Genomic DNA, 22515 nt, shown 5'->3' with positions numbered 1-22515 from the left:
TCATTTGTATGGTCTAAGAATTAGGTTATATAAAACAGAAGGAAATGACAAAAATGCAGCGTTACTACTTTGCACTTTTCTTTAAGAGGGCAGGTCCAAAATGTTGAAAAGATTTAGTGTCAAACATCAAACAGATTTGAAGTGTTAAGTCAGAGTTGAGATGTATAGTCGTGAAGCCAGAGAGAACATGGGAGGTATCTCCATGCTGGAGATCCAGGCTCAATCCTTTGCTTTGCCTCTGAGGTCCCCTGAGCACCTCCAGAACATGGAACCAGGAGCATGCTGGGTATGGATTTCTACCCCCACCCTCTGAAAGGGGAATGAAATGCGTATTCTTAATACCAGTAAAATATTTAACCACAATCAAACTAAAAAGAGCAGCAATGTGTTGAAAGTGATGTGAGCACATATTGAAAGTTCTAAGTGAAGAAAGTAAAGTATTTGAAAACTGTTTCTGGGCTCTTCGGAGGGGGGGGTGTTGTTTTAATTTTTCTCAATAGATACTTAGTAAGCAGTTTTTAGAATTCTAGGCAGACTCAGTATGGAACCCTTAGCTGTTTCATTACTTATTCCCACATAATTTCCCCATTTCTCAGCAGCTGTTTTCAAGCTCATTAAAGGTTCACATTTTAATTTTTTGGAACAGGCAGGAAGCAATAAGACAAGGCAACTCACATATGTTCTTTTTATTCTTAAAACTAAAACCACCAACTACACGTATTCAAAACTTTTTATGGAGATCAATTATCAAAAACTAAGACTTTCCAAAATTATAGGCACACCCAGGATTTAACATCTGAAAATTATTTTGCAGTTTTCTTATAATGAATACTGCTTTAGCTACATTAAAATAAAAGATTTCTGCAGATCATTTCAAACAGAGCATTTAGGACTGAAACCAAGCTTTTGTGACCAAAGACTGAACCAGGCTCCAATACTTACTCAAAAATACTGAATTTTTTTGTTTTTATATTTATTCATATAAAAATAAATAATGATTGCTGTGCAAAAGAAATACTGTGGTCAAAATCACCACATACATAATAAAGTGGGACACATTTAATTGCAAATCTCTAAAATATAATAGGACTATAGAAATAATATAGTGGGGAAGGCATCTACCTTGCATGAGACAGACCCTAGTTCAATCTCTAACACTGCATAGGGTCCTTAAACCCGGCAGGTTCCCCAAACTCCTGGCAAGGAGTGACTTCTAAGCAGAAAGTCTGGAGTAAGCCCTGAGCATCATCAGGTATAACTCAAAATCTACATGATAATAAAGTTTAAAACTATAAAGTATTCTAGCAAATCAATAACAAACAAAATAAGCAGAAAAGTAATCTAGAAATGAGCAAAAATTATAAAATAGGCAATTAATTGAATAGGAAGCCCCAAATTAGTTAAGTATATGTGACCAACTTCACTAATAGTCAAACACAGTTGAATACAACAGTGAGATACTACTACATTCTAACTCCTTCAAATTGACAGCTGGTAGAAAGTCTCAGAATAAGAATAAAGAGAATAAAGGAGGGGAGGAGGCAGAGAGATATTAAGTAGATATGGTATTTGCATTGTGAGCTTATGGACCCAGTTCAATCTTCAACACCACATAGGACCCTCTGAGCCCCACGAGAAGTAATCTCTGAGCAGAAAGAGTAAGCCCTGGCACTGCTGGGCATGGCCCCACAACAAAAATAAATTAATATCGGGGCCGGGCGGTGGCGGTAAAGGTAAGGTGCCTGCCTTGCCTGCGCTAGCCTTGGACGGACCGCGGTTCGATCCCCCGGTGTCCCATATGGTCCCCCAAGCCAGGAGCAACTTCTGAGCACATAGCCAGGAGTAACCCCTGAGTGTTACTGGGTGTGGCCCAAAAACCAAATAAATAAATAAATAAATAAATAAATAAATTAATATCAATGGCTATGATGTGGGAAATAGGAGCCCATACACTACTGAGATCCTAAGTGATGTTATGTCATGAACCCACTTAATATGCACTGGAAAACCAGAAGTGACTTGCTTTAATCTATCTCATAGGTCATAAACTTATGAGGATCAAATATGGAAACCTCGTACCAGTTCACATAAGTTATCAGATATGCAAGCAGTAGAATAGACAGTTCTCAAAATTTGCTGATCAATACTTTTGTATTGAGTTACTCATAATCCTTTGAAATCCACCAGCATAATACAATTTATCTCAATCAAAAATCTCATATAGGTGTGTAACAAACATACATTTTTTCTTTCTTGGATAGGATAAGGCTTTATGAGAGAGAGAGGAGAGAGAAGAGAGAGAGAGGAGAGAGAGAGAGAAATCCAAGAACAAGAGAGAGAGAGAGAGAGAGAGAGAGAGAGAGAGAGAGAGAGAAATCCAAGAACAATCAGGAAGCCCAGTGCAACTTCCAAAGTCTCCCCAGAACCTGCTTCTGCATTCTGCTGCTGGCTCTGAATGGCACTGTCTTCCTAAAACAGAGGAAAGGACCCAAAGCTCTCCTGCAGCTCGTTTCCTGTCCAAGTTAAGTCCAGAATAAGCTCTTTGGGCTGGCTTCATGCTCTGACCATCAGTTGGCTAAGCATCTCTGCGGTATTATTCATACAGATGTACTTACAGCATCTATGAACCGGAGAGACTTGAAAGTTGCACCTGAAAGGCATCCCATAGCAGAGAGAGAAGGGTAGTGTCCTTCTTCCAGCACATACTGGTTCCCAGTGAAATTCTCGCCATCATATGCAACCCAGCTACAGGAAGGAAAAACGACACACAGCTAGTAAGTCATCTGAGGAATTCCAATCCAAAATATTTTATTTTTAAAAGGATTATGTCTGGGTTTTTTAATCATATCTGGTAGTGTTCAGAATCTACTACTCCCAGCAAGGTGACAGGATCTAATCCAAGGTCCCTGCATTCATTCATTCCTTTGAGCTTTCTCTTGACCCTGACACCACAATGCCCCCAAACAAACAAAAACCCCAAAGCACACAAAATAATCTAGGTATATTCATTGCATTTTATTTTGTAATGAATTCATATTTAAATGTCAGTTGTTAAATCTGTAGATTTATGTGTAGAAAAATATCAGGCTTACCTCCAGCATTTCTTGTTCCTCTCACAGAGTTTACCTTCACTCAGTCAAGACTGTCTAATCCTGTCTAATCTAATTAATTCTGTCTAATACTGAAGTCCTCCCCCCAAAACCCTTTAACCTCAATGCTGTCAGTGACCTGGGTCTACTAACCTTCTTTCAGAATTTCTCTCATTTCTTTTTTTTTTTTTTTTTTTTTTTTTGGTTTTTGGTTTTTGGGCCACACCCGTTTGACGCTCAGGGGTTACTCTCCTGGCTATGCGCTCAGAAGTCGCTCCTGGCTTGGGGGACCATATGGGACACCGGGGGATCGAACCGCGGTCCGTCCTAGGCTAGCGCTGGCAAGGCAGACACCTTACCTTTAGCGCCACCGCCCGGCCCCTCTCTCATTTCTTTATAATCATTTCCAACCCCTTCTTACTGGGCCATATATCAAGCTATCAGTGACTTTAGAAAAATCACCTAGCTTCTCTGGACTTCAAAAAAGTTCATGGAAATTCACCATACCTTTCTAGAAGAGTTATTTGTTTTCCTTTTGTTATAGAAACCTCATACAACCTCGGTGTGTGTGTGCGGGGTGCACGTGCGAGGCCAGGACACTTCAGTACTACTTGAGAAACCATATGGTATTAGGGACACATATACTGGGCATTTGTGCTAATAGTTGACTCCTCGGTTATGTTTTTGTCCCACTTTTTATGGTTTGTTTTGCTTTATAAGCATACCTGACAAGCACTGTTATTAGCACAACAAGCTACTCCAGCAAGCTCTTTGGGACTGGCTTATGGTGATGCTCAGGGGACCATGTGGTGCCAGGAAATAAACTAGGAGTTCCTACATGCAACACATGTGCTCTAACATTTATGCCATCCCTCCCGGCTCTGTTTTTGCATTTTAATCCAGAAAATACTTAAGTAATACTATGCCAGATACATTTCCATTGCTGGGGATAACATAGAGGACAAAGCAAAAGTTGTATCATTAAGAGATAGACATACTCGATTCTTTTACTATGCTGCATACCTCCTACTCACATCTCCTGCAGAATAGTCTATTAGGGTGACCTTTGATATGATCTACAGTCCCTTTACACATGAAAGAATGGGCCTGGAAAACCTAGAACCTGGTGCAAATCATACAGCACAGTGAGGTGGGAACCATGGATGTTTCCAACACTAAATCCCTACATCCCAACATACAACTATTGAATTATGAGAAGCATAACTTAGCACTAACATACTAAGTGTAGTGCTTTTCTTTTTTAGTTTTTGGGCCACACCCGGCATTGCTCAGGGGTTACTCCTGGCTGTCTGCTCAGAAATAGCTCCTGGCAGGCACGGGGGACCATATGGGACACCGGGATTCGAACCAACCACCTTTGGTCCTGGATTGGCTGCTTGCAAGGCAAAAGCCGCTGTGCTATCTCTCCGGGCCCGTGTAGTGCTTTTCTAAACTGCACCAAGCACCCAATACTTGCCAACATTTTGATTCTCTTTTCCCCAAGAATCAGGCACTGCTGGTCCTCTGTCTTGCTTACCTTCCTCCTAAAACTCTGCAAGAGTTGGCACAAAATGAATCACCAATCTGACTTGTTGTTTCTTCAAAACTTTGACTGGAGCCTTGGAACTGTGGTTCTGAAAACAAATGTATCTGAAAAAGCAAAGGAAGTACAGAGTACTTTTTCTCTATAGACCAACTCATTCAAACTTTGAAACAATGACCCAACCATGGCTTCTAAATTCTTTTCTAGTAAGTGGGTGTGAAAATGTGTGTCATATAATTTTCTTTTTCTTTCTCCTTCCTTCCTTCCTTCCTTCCTTCCTTCCTTCCTTCCTTCCTTCCTTCCTTCCTTCCTTTCTTTCTTCTCTCCCTCTCTCCCTCTCTCCCTCTCTCCCTCTCTTTCTCTCTTTCTTTCTTTCTTTCTTTCTTTCTTTCTTTCTTTCTTTCTTTCTTTCTTTCTTTCTTTCTTTCTTTCTTTCTTTCTTTCTTTCTTTCTTTCTTTCTTTCTTTCTTTCTTTCTCCCTCTCTTTCTTTCTTTTTCTCTCCCTCCCTTTCTTTCTCTTTCCTTCCTTCCTTCCTTCCTTCCTTCCTTCCTTCCTTCCTTCCTTCCTTCCTTCCTTCCTTCCTTCCTTCCTTCCTTCCTTCCTTCCTTTCTTTCTTTCTTTCTTCCCTCTCTCTTTTTTCTTTCTTCTTTTTTCTTGGGGGGGGGGGCCACACCCGCAGTGCTCAGGGGTTACTCCTGACTCTGAGCTCAGAAATCACTCCTGGTGGGCTCAGAATCCATATGGGATGCCGCTGGGTCCATTCTGGGTCAGCCACTGTGCTATCTGGCCCCCCAAATCCTATAATTTTCTATTTCTACATCTATAATCAATTAGAAATACTTTGGCAGCACCATTTAAAATGGTTTAATTTATAGGCATCAAAGACAATCAAACACTGCAGCAGCTGTACATGAACACTCTATCCTAACAAAGTAGGAAGCAAGTCCTCGCTTTATTGTGGCCAAAAATAATTGTTCATCAGTTCTGCATTTATAAGAAGTCACATACTGGAAACACGTAGATTCCCTGTCTCTCAGTGGAAGTTCCTTGCTGACCTATTAGAATCTTGTATGTGCCAATAAAGGAAGCTACAATGGTATTTATGCCTCTATAATTAGGTCTGTTTGAACTCTTCCATTAAAAAGCCTAAATAACAAATGTAACACTTAAGTTGATGTAATCAGTCAGCATTCAAAAGGTAGGAATGAGAGACCATAAAAAAGAGACTATATAAAATGTTTGTCTAATGCAGACACAGCAAATGTACTTCATTTTACCTTTTATCACATTAACCGTGTGCTAATTTTGAAATAATAATCTTAGTACATTACCACAAATTCTCTGACTCAGTGGAATAGCATAAATAATAAGAGTACTTAATAAGAAACATTTAGATATAAGTCAATGCTATTATCAACTAAACATTAACGTACACATAAATCTAATTTTAAAAGGCATTGCTGTTGCTTTCAGACATAATACTGAGCAATACTAACAAGATATTTTAAATGTATGACATTTTAGAAATAAGTTCAACTTTTTGTAGAGGGTCTCTAATTTTAAAATAATGAATATATTTTAAATTACCTGATTTCGCCTCCTGGGGCCAGAGAAGGAATCCTAAGAATTTTAAAGAGAGAGAGAGAGGAAATGAGTAGAGAACAGACATCTGAAACAAGTTTTTTTTTTTTCAAACAATTATCACTAACCATTAAAAATAACTCAGTACTTTCTGAGATGCCAAAAAGTATCCATGAACCAAAAGCACACATTCAGAAGATTCAGACTTCAATGGAAGTTTCACACAAAAAGGTAAGTCCTCACCTTGGGAGTGAGTTCAGAAGGTTGAAACATGCTCTTTGCTTTTTGGAGACCTGGGGTTCAATCTCCAGCACTGTCTCCCCACCTCTGCTCCCAGCACTGCTGGGAGCCATCCCAAAACAGTGTGCAAACTACCAGGTGTGGAACCAACTAAAAATACATAAAATATCAACTCCTTACCAAACAAATAGGTTGAACAGAAGAAATCTTGCAATTTTTGCCTCCCCAATCTTCAAAACTGGTATAAAAGCCTTTATCCAGTACATACTGTTCTCCTGTGAAATCAGGATTCTCATAGGCCACCCACCTAAAAACAGAAGAATGCTGACTTGTTATAGGTCACAGTTCAAGTGTACTAGTTGACACAAAAAACAATAACACACATTTGGTTAAGTGTACTATACAGAAACTTGTATTTGCTTCATATCTCTAGTCTTCATTTTTTTTTGTTTTGGTTTTTACAAATAAACCCACCTGTCTTCATAGCAAATCCAAGTGGCAAGTGAGAGTATCTTTGCCTAAACTCCCTGCTGTTCCTGCAACTTTATCTTTCTAGCTCCAGTGGGAAGACTTCTGTTTACTTTCTAGTTCTATTGTCAAAAAACAATTTGGATTTCTAAAAAGAGTTATTTTAATAAGTGTAAAATAAGATCTTTGTTATTCAAGAATTATAAGAATTATAATAAGTAAAAATGTTTTTGTGTTTGACATTAAATATTTTTCCAGAAACTGGACAATCTCGTATATACAAAAGATAAGGTGTTTTTTGGTTTTTTTTTGTTTGTTTGTTTGTTTGTTTTGGTTTTTGGGCCACACCCGGCAGTGCTCAGGGGTTAGTCCTGGCTGTGTGCTCAGAAATAGCTCCTGGCAGGCACAGGGGACCATATGGGACACCGGGATTCGAACCAACCACCTTTGGTCCTGGATCAGCTGCTTGCAAGGCAAACACCGCTGTGCTATCTCTCTGGGCCCAGTTTTTTTTTTTTTAAGAATATTTTCATTTGTTTACTACTTAGTTGTAAGAAGCAACATAAAGCACATTACGTTATGCCTGCCAAGGGGTTATGGGAACAATGGTGGTAGAAGTGTTATACTGATGGTGAGATTGGTATTGGAATATGGAACTCCAAAAACAACTGTATTATGAGCAACTTTATAAACCACTGTGTTTAAATAAATAAAAGAAATTTTAAATAGAACATTTTTATTTGTTATCATTTAGTGATATAAATTAAGAAGAAAAAAACATATTGATGGACTTTCCAATCCATCAATGACTTAAATGAAGTCTTTAAGTTTTTCAACTAAGTTATTACTTAAGATATACTGTGAATATTTGAGCCTCAATTTATTCACTGTCACTGATTCTCTCACAGCTTAAAGGAATAATACCTATGTGCCCCTATGGAAACTAGAACCCTCCAAAAACCTGAAGTTATAGAAAAGTTCATTCATTTACTCATCAGCACTACTGACCATTACAATAGTATCTCATGCCAGGAACTATACTGGCATAGAGAAAGAGAGATGAAAAAGATAAAATCCAGAGGCATGGGGGTTAACTTAGTGGCTACAGCACTTGCCTTGAAAGTGAAAGGTTGGAGTCTGGGGCAATAGTACAGCAGGTAGGGTACTTGCCTTGCATAAAGCTAACCTAGGTTCAATTCCCTGGCATCACAAATGGTCCCCTGTGCCTTCCCAGGAGTGATTCCTGAGCTTAGAGCTAGGAGTCCTGAGCACCATTAGGTATGATCAAAAACAAAACAAAACCCCTAAAATGAGAGGCCTTAAATTGATTCCCAGCACCTCCCACATATGCTGAGCATAGTCCCAGAAACCTACAGTCCTGGAACCCTAGGGTTGTGAATACTTGTAAAATCTCTGGTATCCAGTGGTATGTGACCTCCCAATGAGCATCAATGTGACTGGGCACCATTAAGTGCCACCCCTCAAAGACCAAGTGTACAAGCACTACAGCTAAAATGGGTGACACCCCCCCCAGGAAACACTACAACCAAGCCTGTGCCATTCCCAGATGCTACCAGGGTTGCAGCCTCAAAGGGAAGAAAAGTAGGGGGGAGGGTGTCAAAGAAAATGATAAAAAAAGTTCTTGCCCTCAAAAGTTCATGATGGGTGAGAAGCCTTTCCTGTTAGCATTTGTGGGTATTTGTTTTGAATGGAAAGTACCAGGTTCAAAGAATGGGGTCTGGGGCTGGAGAGCTAGCATGGAGGTAAGGTGTTTGCCTTGCATGCAGAAGGAGGGTGGTTAGAATCCCGGCATCCCATATGGTCCTCCGAGCCTGCCAGGAGTGATTTCTGAGCACAGAGCCAGGAGTAACCCCCTGAGCGCTGCTAGGTGTGACCCAAAAACAAAAACAAACAAAAAAAAAAGAATGGAGTCTGAGATGAACTGTGATGGTTTTTCTACAGAGACCTGGTCACTCATCCAGCCCCGTTTCCTTCCATGTACTATTTCATTCAGCCTCACTGAACCTTCCTCCATTGATATTAAAACAGAATGCAACTGCATTGCCCAAAGGGCTTGATTTAAAACCTCAAGTGCAGGGACTGGAGAGATAGTACTCCAGAGGGTAGGAGAGTATTTGCCTTGGGCGTGGCTGATCTGAGCCAATCTCTGGCATCCCAGAAGGTCCCTGAGCCCAGCCAGGAGTGATTCCTGAGCACACAGCCCGGAGTCAGATCTAAGCACAGCTGGATGTAGGCCCCAAACAAACAAACAAAAAAAATGGACCAATAAAAAAACCTCAAGTGCTGGAGAAGCTGCATAAAATTTCCAAATAGCATATTATTCATTTGTGGCAGAGTGTACTCTCTGGTCTCTGCCGACAGACCTGGCTGAGAATGCAACATGCCCAGATGAGCAGATGAGCAAGCCTGCCTCTCTGGGCTAGCCACATCTTACTTTTCCCAGGGTGGGGGCCCACTGCCAAGCCATGGGGCTACCTCCAGAGGCCTTCCTCCATCCACACAGTATGGTTCTCTCCTGCTGCTGTTTGATTCCAAAAGCACTTAATTCCTACCTTTTTTTTTTTAACAGCAATTGTTTTATATAAATATCATGACTTCTCTAAAGATAGATGTCTAATACATAAGAGACTTCAATAAATATATGTCAAGTGACCAACTGAATAAATATGAAGAAGCAGCTAGTCCTGGTAACTGCAGTGGCACTCCACAAGTGAATACTATAAAGTAGGGTAAATGTGTGTCTGCATGTCTGAGAGCAAGGCCTGCTGTGACTTTCCCCATATACCAAAACAATGGTTACAATCAGTAAAAATCCTTAAGTCAGGAGGTGCAACTGGAAATAAAAACCCAAAATAGAAATATGCCCAAAGTAACCAAAGTATAAAGGAAATATTGGCTCAGGGAGGGCAGCATCCTACCTCCCTCAGCTGCATAATTTGCAGCAGGTCATAAGGGAAAGCAAATAAATTCTGCCCAGCTTTCTTCTGTGTCCTCCACTTCTGTGTATGAGGAGGCTTGGAATAATGGAACTGTATATGTGGTCAGGCTCAAAACAAACAACTGTTCCTCAAAACAAACACTGGATTTTCCTCTAAAGTAAAATAAGATCTAAAAAAACTATTGAGCCAGGGCATCATTTGAGATGACTTCTGTCATATAAGACTCATAATATAGGAAATTCTAAAATGTTAGGTCCAATATATGCATTTCTTGTGACAAAGAAAGGCCCAGCAGTCAATGATATCATTTTGCCAACATGGTATGTACCACAGGCAACCACCATACACAAGGATTTGATAAGCATGACTAACAGTAAATGCATATTCTACTGTGGCCCTGAAAACAAGCTTAGCAGATTTAAATATCTGCTTTGTAAGCATATGGTCATAAATTCAATCCCTGTGCCATCATATAAAGTTAGGCATGGTCTTCACAGTTCTGCTCTTGAGGATTAGTAGTTCTGCTCACATGGACATTGCAAGCAAAGTCGATAGCAGAGCCAGGTGTGTGTAAGCATCACAACCAACAATGGGGTGTAATTCCTCAGTCACCACAACTAAAAGATGTGTGAACTGGAGATAGGAAAGTAGATATCTGTCTTACATGCAATTATCCTGGATTTGATCCTCAGCTCCACATACAAGCACTTGAACAGCACCAGGAGTGATCCCTGAGCATAGCCAGAAATGAGAAAGCCCTAAGCATAGCAGATATGACCCCTCAAAAAAATAAATAAAAGGTGTGTGTGTGCCACATCCAGGAAGTATGACATCTGGTAAGTATGTATTCAAGACCATGAACAGAATGTGTAAGCTCCACAGATTAAAGAGTGGGATCCAGGGAAGCACATGTGTAAGCACAACTAAAGCCATACAACACTTGGTGAGCATCTGGCTGAGGTTGTATCATGACCTGCTCTGTTATCAATGCTCTGAAAGTGTCACGGCCAAGATGTGTCAGTGCCAGAGCCAGGCAAGGGTGCAGCCCTTGTCATCCTAACTACAGCATCAACAGCAAACAGGGGGAAAGGATGTGGGGGATTGCAAAAATGTGAAGCATGTTACACTGCTTAAACATCTCAAATATCCAGGGCTACTATGGAAATGATTTCCACAAACTATAAAAAAGTTGAGATTAGAACAATTCAAAAATCCTGTTACTCATGAGACAAAAGCACTAACATCAAACACTTCCATAGCACCAATGTGAAATCATTTTATATAACAATTTAGGAATACTTTCACTTAGGACAACTGTAATGCACATCAATCTGGATCATAAAGGTAATTGTCTAACTCCCCTAAAAAGGCATCAGAAATCAATTCTCAATCTTTTTCATGTCTCTAGGAAATCTACTTCCTGATCTACATAACTCCTATGGACCTGACCCTCCAGATAAGCTCTAGAGAGAGTACATCACTCAGGCCTCACATCATAGCCCTGTATTTGGTGACTGACACAGGCATGTGATCTGACCAGACTTATAGAATAGGAATCATACGTGGAAATTTTGTGAGAAAGGAAAGAGAGAACTAAAATCAGATAAGAATGCAATAGGCAGACTATGGGATAAAAGCCTGAGGAAATCAACATAGAAAAAGGTCAAGAAAGAAAAGAAGAGACAGTACTGTATATAGTGTTGCCTTATAAGTAATTAACCTAGGTTTGATCCTTGGAACTGCATATAGTCCTCCAAGCCCTGCCATGAGTGATCCCTGTGCAGAACCAGAAGTCTTGAGCTAGGCTAGATGTCCCAAAAAAAAAAAAAACAAAAAAAAAATATCCAAGGGAGAGACTGAAATAAGCTCTAACGACAGTGTATAAACCTCAATACACCCACAACTCAAGTAAAATCTTCTCTAGTACTTTTTAGGTATGTAGGCCAATGAATTTTCATTTTCTGATTTTTGCCATTCTAAGTTGGTCTATGGTCCCTTGCATCTCAAATAATCTTGCTTGATCATCTTTCAATAAAAACTTACTTCAGCATTAATAAAACATCCTATTACTATTAATTACTAATAATAACTAAATAATAATTTAATATTATTAATATAATAATAAATAATAATATAAAATAATAATTACTAATAACTAAAATGAGTATTTTTGTTGTTGTTGTTTTGGCAGTGTTCAGGGGTTACTCTTGAATCTGTACTCAGAAATTACTCCTGGCAGGCTTGGAGGACCACATGGGATGCCAGGAATCGAATCTGGATTAGACACATGCAAGGCAAATGCCCTACCTGCTGTGCTATCGCTCCAGCTCCTAAAGTGAACATTTTTTATGTCAAAAGTATGGTAGGGCTGGAGAGACAGTTCAATGAAAATACTTAATCCCTAGCATTCATGATACCCCAGCACCACCAAGAGTGAGCCCTGAGATGGGAGTGGTCTTTAAGCACTGCCAGGTGTGACCCAAAAATTAAGGGGAAAATAATCTCAGTAAGAAAATTAAATGTAGCAGTTCTAGAATCAGAGGAAAATCTAATGGGACTTTGTCCCCCACTTCAGGTTTCTGATTTCAGGTCAACATTTGTTCCCATGAGAGCATTCTATGCAAAAAAAGAGGGGATAAGCTCAACTGTCTATTTAAATCACTCCAGGGCCAGAACAATAGGTACAGCAGCTAGAGCTATTGGCCTTGCATGCAACTGACCCAGTCAATCCCAGGCACCTCATAATATACCCTATTATCAACTGAGCCAGGAGTATGTTCACAGCACCATTACTGTGGCCCCCCCAAACAAAACAAAAACCTAAAAGTCTACTTGAATGCATGTAATATGTGGAAAGTACATGAGTATGACTTTATAAGTACAAATCATAAATTACTGAGTTCATTAATGAGAAATTTGCTTATTAAGTACCTGCTCTCTGTCAGAGGCAATTAGATGAACACATGCCAAACTGACACCCACCCCATCCAAACTTAGAAACATGATTGAGTTGTTTTACTTACACTCCACTCAGGACATTAATAGACTGTGTTTTTACACCATATCCGGTTTCCTTTAAATTAGCAACGATTCCTAATACATCGATACTGGAACCTTTGGATCCAAAGTTTTTTTCACTGTACATTATCATGTGAGCATTCGAAAAATCCTATTGAGAAAAAAGTTCAAAATTCAATGACCAGACATTTCTTATTCAAGGAGATTAAGTATTAGCCATATATTTTTTTTGGTTTTTTGGGCCACACCCTTTTGATGCTCAGGGGTTTACTCCTGGCTAAGTGCTCAGAAATTGCCCCTGGCTTGGGGGGGACCATATGGGACGCCGGGGGATAGAACCGTGATCCTTCCTTGGCTAGTGCTTGCAAGGCAGACACCTTACCTCTAGCACCAACTCACAGCCCCTAGCCATATTTTTGAAACTTACACCTAATATAGGGCGTAAGGACTGAAGTTCTTCACTGTAACCTCCCCAGTCCTTCCAGTCCTTGTACTCTCCTTCTTCAAGCAAATACTGATGACCTGCAAATCCAGGCTTCTCATAAGCAACCCAACTACAAAAGAAAGAGCATAGACAAGTAGTCATTTTCTGTGGTGACAAATCACTCCATGCATATTTAAATCTCACACACAAAAACAAATGATTATAAATCTATTGGGATGGAGTCATTATGGCTACTGAAATGTAGGGACAAAAGAACAATTTCAAGAAGATAAACCAAGTAAAATATCAATATTTGGGAGAAAAAAGAGGAGGTAATATGGGCAGGGGAAGAAGAGAGGGGGAGAGAGAGAGAGAAGGAGAAAGCAAGAGAAAAAGAAAGAGAAAGAATGCTATGTCCCCATCTTTTGTGTGTTTAATTAGACTGACGCAAAAGAACTTAAGCAAATAAAATGAGTCAATGTCAAGCAGTAATTCAAAAAGTATGTATTAGAGAGATGGTTCAAAGGGCTGGAATAGGTGTTCCAGCCTTTGCATGTGGAAGGCCAGATTAAATTCTAGGCAACACATGGTCACCTAAGCACTAAGCCAGGAGCAGTTCCTGAGCACCACCAGATATGGTCAAAAACCAAACCCAAAATAAAATAGCATGCATTTTTCACTATATATGCATTTGGGCCATCCTCCCGTCTCTATGTGCAGGGCTCATTCCTGGTAGAGCTCAGTGGATCATGTGTGGTCTAGGGATTGAATCCAATCAGCTTTGTTCAAATGCCTTAATTCTTGTAATATCTCTTGAGAAATACATATAGCTATAAATGTAAAATAAAATCTTAAAAAAATGGGAAATTAGGGGCAATAATATAGGGGTAAGGTGCTTGCCTTGTACTATACTGAGCCAGGCTCAATCCCCAGCATTGTATATTGTTCTCTGAGTCCTGCAATACTGATTCCTGGGCATTTCTGATTGTAGCCTTCTCCATCCCCATCCCCTGGCCCAATTATCAAACAAGACCATTGATTTGATTGGATTTGACCACTCTGGGTGAGATAACTTATCCAACTGACTCAGCTGAGTGACCCCAAACCAGCTGCTCTGTCCAAAAGAACAAAGTGCCAGGTCACAGTAGGCTGAGCACAAGTAGGTACAGCCACTGAAATTCACTATCCTAGATCATCTGAGATGCTGCCTCTGAGCAGTGGGAAAGAGGTGAAACAGATTTATTACCTTATTAAAAGGCATAAGCAGAATCCCTTTTTGTAACCCTGGCTACTTACATGCCTCGCAAAACTTTCATAGAGCCAACTGCTGTGAAAGGCAAATGACCATCTTCATTCACTCCTTCTGTTTCTTCTCCATCTTTAAAACTGCACATTTCTGTTTCTAGTTCCACACATTTTCCTTCAAAAAAAGGCTTTTCATAAATAATGACCTGTAACAGAAAGGAAAAGACACCCATAATTTGTAAGACACTAAATATCTCAGAAACATTACATCAGTCTCTTATTACCACTTACTTAATAACACCAGATCCAAGGACACAGAGTTTTCACATTCATTGTAAAGTATCTTATAATAAAATTTTAATCAGATTTTCTAATATGGCAAAAGTCAAAGACAAAATTTAAAACTTACTTAAAAATAAAAAATTTTTCAATGTTTACAACTGATATTTAGCATTCCCTTAGGCCAAATTAAGGAAACAAGGGGCTGGGATTTAACTCAGTAAAACAGCACTTGTCTTCCAGGTGTGAGGCTCTGGGTTTCAAGCCAGCTATACCAAAAAAAAAAAAAAAAATTAAAACAAAAGTAATAAAAATAAAATAAAATTACAAAATGAGGAATCAACAGGTTTTAAGTCACTTTTGAAATGAAATTAAGTCAGGGCCTAACACAGGCTTAGAACATTGTCTAACTTGAGCTCTCTTCCTGACCCCAAGCTCATTCCCTATAATTGTATACCCCCTATCCCCTATCTAGCATCACTGGGTATGGCCTAACTAAATTAAAAAATTTTTTTGAAAAAAACAAAAAAACAAGTTCTAGATTATTCTGTATTGTAGTTGTGGATTGTAACAAAAAACAGTATTTTGGAGCTGAAGGAACTTGTCTTAAAAGAGATTCCCTTGACTGGCAAGCAGTAACAGGCCCAGCCATTAGTAAATACCATTACAAATTATAAATATCAAACAACAATGATCTTGAGGCATCATGGTTGCACAGACTATTGGTGATAGCTGTTGGTTACAATCCATCAATGTTATCTTCCAGCATGAAGGAAGTATAAGTTAGGCCAACTTCCTTTGGCCGTGATTATATCTGATAAAGACTCAAAAGGAAATCATCAAGTATTTATCTTCAAGGACAGCGATTAGGAAAAAATACTTTAAATTAACATATAATTTACCTTTGGATCTGTAGGAAACTCAACTTTACGTCCACCCTGCAAAGAAAAAGAAAGGATGTGATAAGAAAACTAGTGGTATTTTGATTTATAGAAGGGCAGTTCTAAAACCACCGATGAGGCAGACACAGATGTGTCTGTGTGGACATGGAAGAGCCCAGAACAGAACCTCAAAGCGGTCTATCTATAAGTAGAATATGCTGGTTTGGGGTGCTTTGTTTTATTTTTGACCCAATAAGCATTAGGGGTTTTTCTTTTATATTGGTGTACCACTTCTAAAAGTATGTATATCCTCCAATAGTACTTAAAAAATATCCTCAAACATAACATCTCAGGGCTTAAAATGTCCTGGACAGCAATCTTCAACACTGCCATTAAGAATCCTTCTCTGGGCTATACTGACCCGTGATCTCCATTGCCTGCTGCAATCTATGGCTTACAAAACAAAGCTCACTTAAGTCCACCGTATGATCTGAAGGACTTTTGAAATCACTAAATTGTTAGTTAAAATGTGAAACACATCTTGAAATTAGGTCTTTAGGCAGCATTAAGACTTTCATGAGGAAAAAAATTTTTAAACTTTTTTAAAACCAGTCTAGAAGATAACTACTGAGGGCCCGGGATGGATTTCAATGACAGCTCATGTCATACATATGTTAAGTCCTGGCTGGGTTTGAGCCCCCCCTCCCCATACCCAAATAAGTTAAAAACAAACAACTGAAAAGGTGTTACATAGAAATACTCAACAGGTTAAGAACTAAAATCAATAGTGAGAAAATCGTAAGTATCCTTTTCACCAATGTATGTTTAATGTTTTTAGAAAAAGGACAGCAACGTTCAAATGTAGCACATGAACTGTAGTTACAAAAGAATGTAGCTGATCTTATCAACAAACCAGGGCTTATACCACAAAATTCATTTTTCTAAAGTATTCTTTCCAAAAGTCCTAATTTTCAGTTTTGTAAATTGTCATTAAAAACTGCTATGGAGGGGGGTTGAAGTGATAGGGCATTTGTAGGGTAGCGGTAGGGCATGTGTCTTGCATGCAGCAGATCCAGGATGAACCCGGGTTTGTTCCCTGGCATCCCATATGTCCCCTGAGCCCACCAGGAGCGATCTCTGAGTGCAAGGCCAGAAGTAACACCTGAGCACCACTAAGTGTGGCCCAAAAACAAACAAACCAAAAAAAAAAAAAACCCACAAAAAACAAAAACCTGATTTGGGGGCTGGTAAAGAATTTAATCTTGCATGTGTCTAACATGGGTTCACCTTTAGCAATCCATAGAACCCCTTGAGTCTCACCAGAATGATATCTGAATACAGCCAGGTGTGGAACCAATACCAAAAAGAAAAATCATTCAAAACTGGGGACAGTAATCTCTTACATTCATAAAAATCACTGTTCTCTGACAGTGGATTTAATTTAAGGCGGAGGAAAGCCCTAAATCAATTGCATCAAGGCCCATGAAAGTGAAAACACATGCTTTGGCAGAAAGGCAAGAATTAAGATAAAAAAAATATTAGGTTCTTTATTTTCCAACATACTTTCTATTTCTAGCTCAGGAGAAAAGTAAAAAGTGGAATGTCAAGACATGTTTAGGTGGTGCTCAGGTGGCCCCAGGGGCCCTTGCAAGAAATTATTGGCCAACTGGGCCGGCAATTCAATTGTGAGGACAGCAGCATACAGTGCTTCTCAGGCTTGGTGGAGCCCAGGATTATCCAAGTCTCCTGGTAGTACTTGGAACAGTCCATAGCTACACATGGTTGTGCTTGATAGACCATTCAGTGCCAGGGATGGAATTTGGGTCCATGTACCCTAGAAAACAAGTGTTTCAGGAGTCTTGGTGTCATGAGGACTGAGTGGACACCTTCCATATTAACGCCCATGCTATGGTCAGTGCTGGGCAAAGAAAATGTGTCCTGGATCTTCTGTCTTACACAGGTATGGAATAAGGTGGGTAGAGGAAATATAGGCCCCTTTCTCATGCAAATACTAGGACAAACTTCTTTGGGAACCTCCACTCCCTGCATCTTCAAAGCTGTACCCAGCAGAGTCTCCCATTGTCAAGAGGAAGGTTCTTAGTAAGCCGAGTCCTTCCCAGTTGTGCTCTGGTGAATGTGCTGCATATGTTACATGCATGCATATTCCTACATCTTCCCCTCAAACTGTCCTTTTTAGACTGCGAATCCTCCTGATGTTCTCCTCCTTATCCCCTCTGGCATATCACCCACATGGAGGGTGGCTCTGTCCTGCAGTATTTCCACAGTGATTTCTCTTCACTTCTTAAACCACCCCTGCAGAAGTCTGGTACAAACACCTGTGGCTCTTTGAGGCCGAAAACAACCTGAAGGCAAAGTAAAGGCTTGCTGCTTTTTCTCATCAATAACATATAAGTATCTCTTACTGTTTCTATTTAAGCACTGGGTCCTATATAGATATTGTGTGATTTGGTCTGCTCTGGGATCACAACCAGGTGTGCTCATTCAGGGACTTAGGGGGAGCCTGCAACTTCCTGCGCTCCTGCTGAGCAACCTCTTGGTCTTCTCCATATCTGTTTATGTGTCTGCTTTTGTTTTAGAGTGAGAGCTTATCTGCCAGAGAAGCACTCCCTTGGTTAGTTCATTTTTACCATTTTCAGAGGTCGCATGGATCCGATGTATGCTTCATCTGTGTCCCAGAAAGATAAGTCAGGGTATTCACCAGGTTCCAGAATAAAAGGGACACCTTGATACCCAGGTCCTTCATAAATCAACCACCTAAAGAAACAGCACAGAAGGTGAAATGCAGAGTTGCTTCCTAACTGGTTTGGTTTCAGTAGAATATACCATGAGAGAAGAAAGAATAGGAGGACAGGGAGCTCATTCAGGCCAATTTCTTGCAACACTGGAGGAATGTTACATGGAAAAAAGACCTTATTTGTGCTTCTTCTTGATCTGTTATTTGCCTTCTTGGTCAGCCTTCACTGCTTATTTGTTTACTTATTTAGGTTTGAGTGCCACACCCGGTGATACTCAGGAATTACTACTGGTTCTACTCTCATGAATTACTCTTGGAGGTGTTCAGTAGATCTCAAGGTAGACAGAAATTGAACTTGGGTCAGCCATGGGCAGAGCAAATGCCATATCCAATATATACTCTCCTCTCTGTCTCTCTCTCTCTGTCTCTCTCTCTCTCTCTCTCTCTCTCATTTTCTTACTCTCTCTCTCTTACTCTCTCTCTCTCATTCCTTCTCCACTTATTTTTAAAGGATTAAAGTGTCTATTTGTTTCAAATAATTGTGGTTCTCTTGTCTCCAGAGAGGACCTTGCTAGGAAAACTGCAGTTTTGTTGTATGAACTTCATTTGTCACTAAAGACCAGAAGGTACCAACTACTCATTTTCACAGAACTGAAACATAATAAAAGGCAATGTCCACCAAATGTTCACAAGAAACCACCCACAATCTCCTCTGTGATATTCATAAGAATGCTATGAGGAAGTCACTCTATTGTCCTCATTTCAAAGATGAGTTTCAGGACACTGCCTCCGGCCACCAGGTTATAATGACCCAAGCTGCCACACAGCCAGGTTCCCAATCATTTGATGACCACTTTTCTCATTTTAGTAGCTACATTGCATAGAATTACCCTTTTCACAATGAGTCAACATCATCACTATGCCCATGGTTTAGTGCTCACTGGAGTCCTTAGAGGACTAGAGAGTGGACAGGCTGCTTGTTCCCAGGCCCCAAACTTTACTGAGTTCTTAGACTCGATTTTTGTGGCTTTTCGATGCCACACCCACCAATCCAGCTTCTTGGCGATGCTGCTGAGATCAGGGAACCAACCACCTCACCCTGCAATATTCTATCTAAAGTGCTAGAAGCCAGAAAACCAGAAAATCATGCTTGTTTGAATAGTGTCTAATGATTATGCAAAGTCATGTCAATGTTCATTACTAGGAGGATCTGGGCATGTGATGTTGTGGAAGAAAGACCGTTTCATGTAAAAGGTGCTGCAGTATCCTCTTTGTAAACTAATGCAAGATTGCTGATGATCATTTATATAACCCCATTCTTTGTTTGTCTCCCCACAATGTCCTACTTGGCAGCTCTACCTGGTTACCTGTGTCCAGAGAAGGGAGACTGGAAATGAAATCTTTCCCAGTAAAATAGGTATGGCTCTCTTTTGTTGTTTTTTCTCTTGTTCCCAATGTTGGCCAAAGGCATATTATGGGGGATCATTTTATGAAAGCTTCTCCTGGATTAATCAGTAACTTCTTTAAAATGCACTAATTACATTGGATATGCCATCAGAATCCTACTGAAAACCCATCTGTACATACACAGGAACACTGAGAGGATATGCTAGTGGATAAGTGATGGGTCAAAATGAATCTAGATATTAGAATTCAGGCTAATCATTACTTGGGGGTGAGGAAGGCTTGGTCAAAGAAGCTTCCAAGAGGCAGGTTATATCCTTCTTCTTGATCGGGGTGAATGCTTACACTCTAAACATTTCAACTTGTATACTATGATTTGTTGTGCACCTCTCTGTTATATATACTTCAATTTAAAAAATATAGCCTAAGAAGAAAAGAATTTTCTTATGGACATGTGTGTAATGTCACTAAACTCCAAAACAACAACAAAATGGAAGTTGAGAGGGAGATCCTTGAAATATCCTTATGTTGAAAGCATGACTGTTAAGAATTATGTATTTTGGGGCCGGGCGGTGGCGCTAGAGGTAAGGTGTCTGCCTTGCCTGCGCTAGCCTAGGATGGACTGCGGTTCGACCCCCACCCCTCCCCGGCATCCCATATGGCCCCCCAAGCCAGGGGCGACTTCTGAGCGCATAGCCAGGAGTAACTCCTGAGCGTCACTGGGTGTGGCCCAAAAACAAACAAACAAAAAAACAAAACAAAACAAGAATTATGTATTTTGAGGTTTCTTTGTTTGTTTGGGGGTTGTAACTGTCACACCTGGAAGTGCTCAGGGCAAAATTCTAGCTTGGGGATCACTTCTGGCAGTTCTAGATAACCAGAGTCACCACATGCAAGGCAAGTAAATATCTTGTCTCTATACTATACCTATAGCTCAGCATTACATGTCTTTATTAAAATTAAATAAACACAACTATCATAGATTGAGTTCATGCTTTATTTATACAGGCAGATTGCCCCAGATAGTGCTATTAGATGTCCAAATCACAGGCCCCATTGTGAAATTCCACAATGGTTGTGTGCTCAATTCATAAATAACAGGGGGTTCTAGATTAACCCATCTCTCCATGATGTCTTTTCTTCTGTGGTTGGGGAGTTGTAGGAATTTGTATAGCCAATATTAAACATTTCATTTTCTTTGATACCTGTAGTTTATACATAACCTTTCCAGAGGGTTATGTATCATCATGGGGAGTTTGATTAAAAACAAAACAAAACTCATAAGGTGACGAATTTGAGAAGACTGAGACCTTGCTTCCAGGTAGACATGCTCAGGGCCTGCTCTGTCCTGAGCATTTAAGAATATTGGGACAACTTGGAAAACTCATACAAAACATGGAACATTGTTCCTAAACTCTAATCCAACAAGATAAATGATTCATGAGGTCATCAGGAAAGAGGGAAACTTTCTTCAGGCAGTGTTATTTTAATTTCTAAAGATAGTCTTGTATGTCCCTTTGTACCTTATCACCCTGTATGAAATTACCCTAAAACTATAAAGCATAAACTTTCACTTAAAAATACATTTAAAATATAGGAAATTCTCCTTTGGAAAGACCCTCTCATAATCCCTGGCATTCTTTTCACTTTATGTCTCTACACCTAAAAAGACTTTAAGAAAAAAATATATAAATGAACACTGCTGAAATAATAATGGTCATTTATGCTTATTAAAAATATAATTACTCAGTGCTTGCTTCAGCAGCGCATATACTAAAATTGGAACGATACAGAGAAGATTAGCATGGCCCCTGCGCAAGGATGATACACAAATTCGTGAAGTGTTCCATATTTAAAAAAATAATTACTCTCTTAAAATATCCTTTAAGTGACTGGTACATAGTACATATTAAACAGTTAGGTTTATGCCTAGCATGTGCCCAATCCAGGCTCAATTTTCAGCACCACATAATCCTCTACAAACAGCTAGGTATAGCCATGGCGTGCCCCAGTGGCACTGTTGTGGTCCAGGTATCTAGAACACTACAAGACCCAAGCAACATCAAATCCTTTGGATCTTTTATTGGACAAAAGCCAATTGAAAGATTGATAGGGCCTTTGGGTTTCTTGAACACCACTTGGGAAGCATCCCAAACAAAAACAAAACAAGGGCCAGAGATATTGTACAGGAGTTAAGGAATATACAGGATATAGTATTTGTCTTACATACACCCAACCCCAGTTTGAATCCAAAGCTCTGCCAGGAGTGAGTCCTGAGCAGAGAAAATAGTGAGCTCTGAGCACAGCCAGGAGTTATTAAAAATCCCAAATAAAACAAAATAAAATACACATAAAACAAAAATACCCTTAAAGACGGGGGGGGGGTAGTTTTATCTTGTTCGACAAAATCAAAATCAGTATTTCCAGATGAATTTCCAGTCTTATTCTTCTGACATGAGTGTGTTATTTATAGAAACCAACAGGATAATCAAAATGACTTTGACTGAGGTTATTCAAACAAGAAGGGGCTTTGAATCTTCAAGGGGAAAACAGGTCTCTTAAAGGAAGCACTGTGGGGAGCATTTATTTAGTCTGGCAACGAAACTTGGTGTCAGTACTAGAAAACA

The 22515-nt window shown here is 39.7% G+C and overlaps 1 protein-coding gene and 1 non-coding gene across 2 annotated transcripts in view; one reads left to right on the top strand and one right to left on the bottom strand.

Annotated features, from left to right (window-relative positions):
• CRYBG1 (crystallin beta-gamma domain containing 1) overlaps window positions 1–22515 on the bottom strand; it is a 56339-nt gene that overhangs the window by 8280 nt on the left and 25544 nt on the right. Inside the window, exons 7-15 of the mRNA XM_049771230.1 lie at window positions 18378–18504; window positions 15751–15786; window positions 14621–14775; window positions 13328–13454; window positions 12906–13051; window positions 6635–6761; window positions 6221–6253; window positions 4627–4739; window positions 2616–2745 (exon numbers count right to left, since the gene is read on the bottom strand). Of these exons, the coding sequence (XP_049627187.1) occupies window positions 2616–2745; window positions 4627–4739; window positions 6221–6253; window positions 6635–6761; window positions 12906–13051; window positions 13328–13454; window positions 14621–14775; window positions 15751–15786; window positions 18378–18504 (994 nt within the window). The remainder of the gene's footprint in view (window positions 1–2615; window positions 2746–4626; window positions 4740–6220; window positions 6254–6634; window positions 6762–12905; window positions 13052–13327; window positions 13455–14620; window positions 14776–15750; window positions 15787–18377; window positions 18505–22515) is intronic.
• On the top strand, window positions 21638–21744 carry LOC126008380 (U6 spliceosomal RNA). The gene has a single exon (XR_007495716.1). It is a non-coding gene; the product is annotated as a U6 spliceosomal RNA (small nuclear RNA).

Source organism: Suncus etruscus, chromosome 4 (genome assembly GCF_024139225.1).
Source record: "Suncus etruscus isolate mSunEtr1 chromosome 4, mSunEtr1.pri.cur, whole genome shotgun sequence".
Lineage (NCBI taxonomy): Eukaryota > Metazoa > Chordata > Mammalia > Eulipotyphla > Soricidae > Suncus > Suncus etruscus.
This window is presented reverse-complemented; position numbering and strand designations above follow the sequence as displayed.